This window comes from Buceros rhinoceros, unplaced genomic scaffold (genome assembly GCF_000710305.1).
Source record: "Buceros rhinoceros silvestris isolate BGI_N320 unplaced genomic scaffold, ASM71030v1 scaffold42726, whole genome shotgun sequence".
In the NCBI taxonomy this organism is placed as follows: domain Eukaryota; kingdom Metazoa; phylum Chordata; class Aves; order Bucerotiformes; family Bucerotidae; genus Buceros; species Buceros rhinoceros.
The window spans coordinates 2,462-4,610 of NW_010418942.1; the positions used below are offsets into that span (position 1 = coordinate 2,462).

At 47.2% G+C, this 2,149-nt stretch overlaps 1 protein-coding gene across 1 annotated transcript in view; it reads right to left on the bottom strand.

Moving 5' to 3' along the window:
* MTIF2 (mitochondrial translational initiation factor 2) overlaps positions 1 to 2,149 on the bottom strand; it is an 8,645-nt gene that overhangs the window by 491 nt on the left and 6,005 nt on the right. The window contains exons 10-12 of the mRNA XM_010138706.1: positions 1,488 to 1,628; positions 520 to 684; positions 189 to 329 (exon numbers count right to left, since the gene is read on the bottom strand). Coding sequence (XP_010137008.1) covers positions 189 to 329; positions 520 to 684; positions 1,488 to 1,628 — 447 coding nt within the window. The remainder of the gene's footprint in view (positions 1 to 188; positions 330 to 519; positions 685 to 1,487; positions 1,629 to 2,149) is intronic.

Here is a 2,149-nt window from a genome sequence, read left to right on the forward strand (position 1 = left end):
ACTGTGACACCACGGCTTTCCTGCCAGAGCTGGTGGTTAGGGAAGGGTCTGGGTGACACCACAGTGGCGTTTTGCAGCTCTAGCTGAGGCGACTCCATGCTAAATGGCAGGTGGGCTTGCCCCATCACAGGGAATGAGCAGAGTCCAACACTGAACAGAAACACGTGTTTTGTGGCGGTTACACTTACCTTTCCAAATAACAGCCCCTTTACGGAGTAACTTAAATTTCATTTTCTTGTCTAGCAGCCCCTTGTGGACTCTGCACCCAGCCACGGGAACTTTGTTTTTTCCTACTGTTATAGAAAAGGTGTCGAGAACAGAAGCTTCCCCTGAAAGGGAAGAGTACGGTTGTATGAAGTACAGGACAGTACCGAACTGGCAATAAGTAGAAGCAAGCCATGCTTCCACTTACCAGGGTTTACAGGGGAACAGAAAATATTTAATAAAACTGGGAACACTTCACTGGAAAATAAACTGGGCCACACTGAAGCAAAAATGGCACAGTTGATGAAAACTCACCTACTGTGTCCTCCACCAGGGAGGGGGGTAGTCTGCTGTTCAGCTCATCTTTCAAGTCTTCAATAAGTTTGTAGATGATGTTGTGAAGTTTAATTTTGACTCCCTTTTTAGCAGCCAGCTGTTTAATACTTGGATTGACTGCCACACTGAATCCAAATACCACACCTGATAAACAAACAGTCGGCAAGTGATGACTACAGGAGACCCCTCTTTAAACAGGAAGTAAGTGAGGTGTCTGCTGTGTCTAGGCTGTGGAGTTGAACTTGCAGCGCAGGGTAGAATTAGCCGTCAGCGAAACAAGAAATGGCATTTTACCACTTCTCCCGCTATTGCACATCGACTGCTACTAACCTTGTATCACAGCAAGCGGCTCAGAAAAGCCCTCCTAGAAAGCTGCCTGATGACAGAACCGGAGGTATCAGAGCAGGAATTAGTGCTTACAGCTCATGGAAGGGGATGAGGACCTCCCCGTTCCGGGCTGGGAAATCGGTCTGGTGTCCAAGTCAAGCTGGAAGGGAACTCTAAACCCTCCTCATCCACCTGTGGACTTCGACAGCTCCACAGACACCGCTCTCTCTGCGGCAGGGGAGGGTTATGTGGTCTGAACAAGAACAACTACACAGCCTTGCCACTCGCCTCCCTGAGCAAAGGGAAATTCTTCTGTAACCTCCTCTGCTAGCTGTGCCCTGTTGGAGCATGGTAGAGCAACCTGAGTGAAGAGTCAGAGTTTAACCCTAGGAATTCACCTCCTGGCAACACCTCGCTAGAGTCCGTCCATTCTCATGCCATTTCCATCCATCTCCGCCTGCACTACCGTTTGGTGTTACGGGAAACATTTTTAAGAGAGATACAAGCTTACCTTATTGATGCTGCAAATTGTTGTTGAGAAAACAAAACCAGAACCAGACGTACCCATTTCAGTGAAGAGTTCGTGCTAACTGTAAATGGATTTTTAAACACACACTCACCATTAAAGGCTTCAGCAAGACTTATATCAGTTTCGCTGATATCTCCCATTCCAAAATGAATGACATCCAGTTTACACTCATCGTCGGCATCGTAGCTGTCCAGAATGTTGAGAATCGCTTCCACAGACCCGTCCACATCACCTGCGTGTTCAAAGGAAGCGCTGCTGACTCTGCAGAACGCCACGCTGTGCAACATCCCAGTCTTCTCACATCTATTGTTCTTGCTGCATTTTCAGTAGTATGTGAACACACATCTAACCCCTCTATTAATTCCCCAGATTAAGTCCCTACATACGCTCGGACCAGAGGCTCCACATCTGCTCTCACTTTCAGGTCAAGTTTGCATAGTTTTTCAGCTGCTGCAGTCACCGCTTGTGCTAAACCTGAGGTCACACCAAGTTTCTCCTGCCCCCCTTTAACCAATATATATAACTGTTCCTCTCCTCCATTTTGCAGATGCAGTCCTGTTGCTCATACAGTGCCTATTTTAATTTTTTTTAATATATACTTTTAAATTTATACGTATACATAAATATATTGTATGGGTTTTACTCGAGCTCCTGAGTAAGGGGTTGTGCTCAACCCCTCACCGGCTGGTTGCTCTGGCCCTGCTGGAAGCGCGTCCTGACACTGGCGCCCCCCCTCTTTCTGGAAGAAGGTAC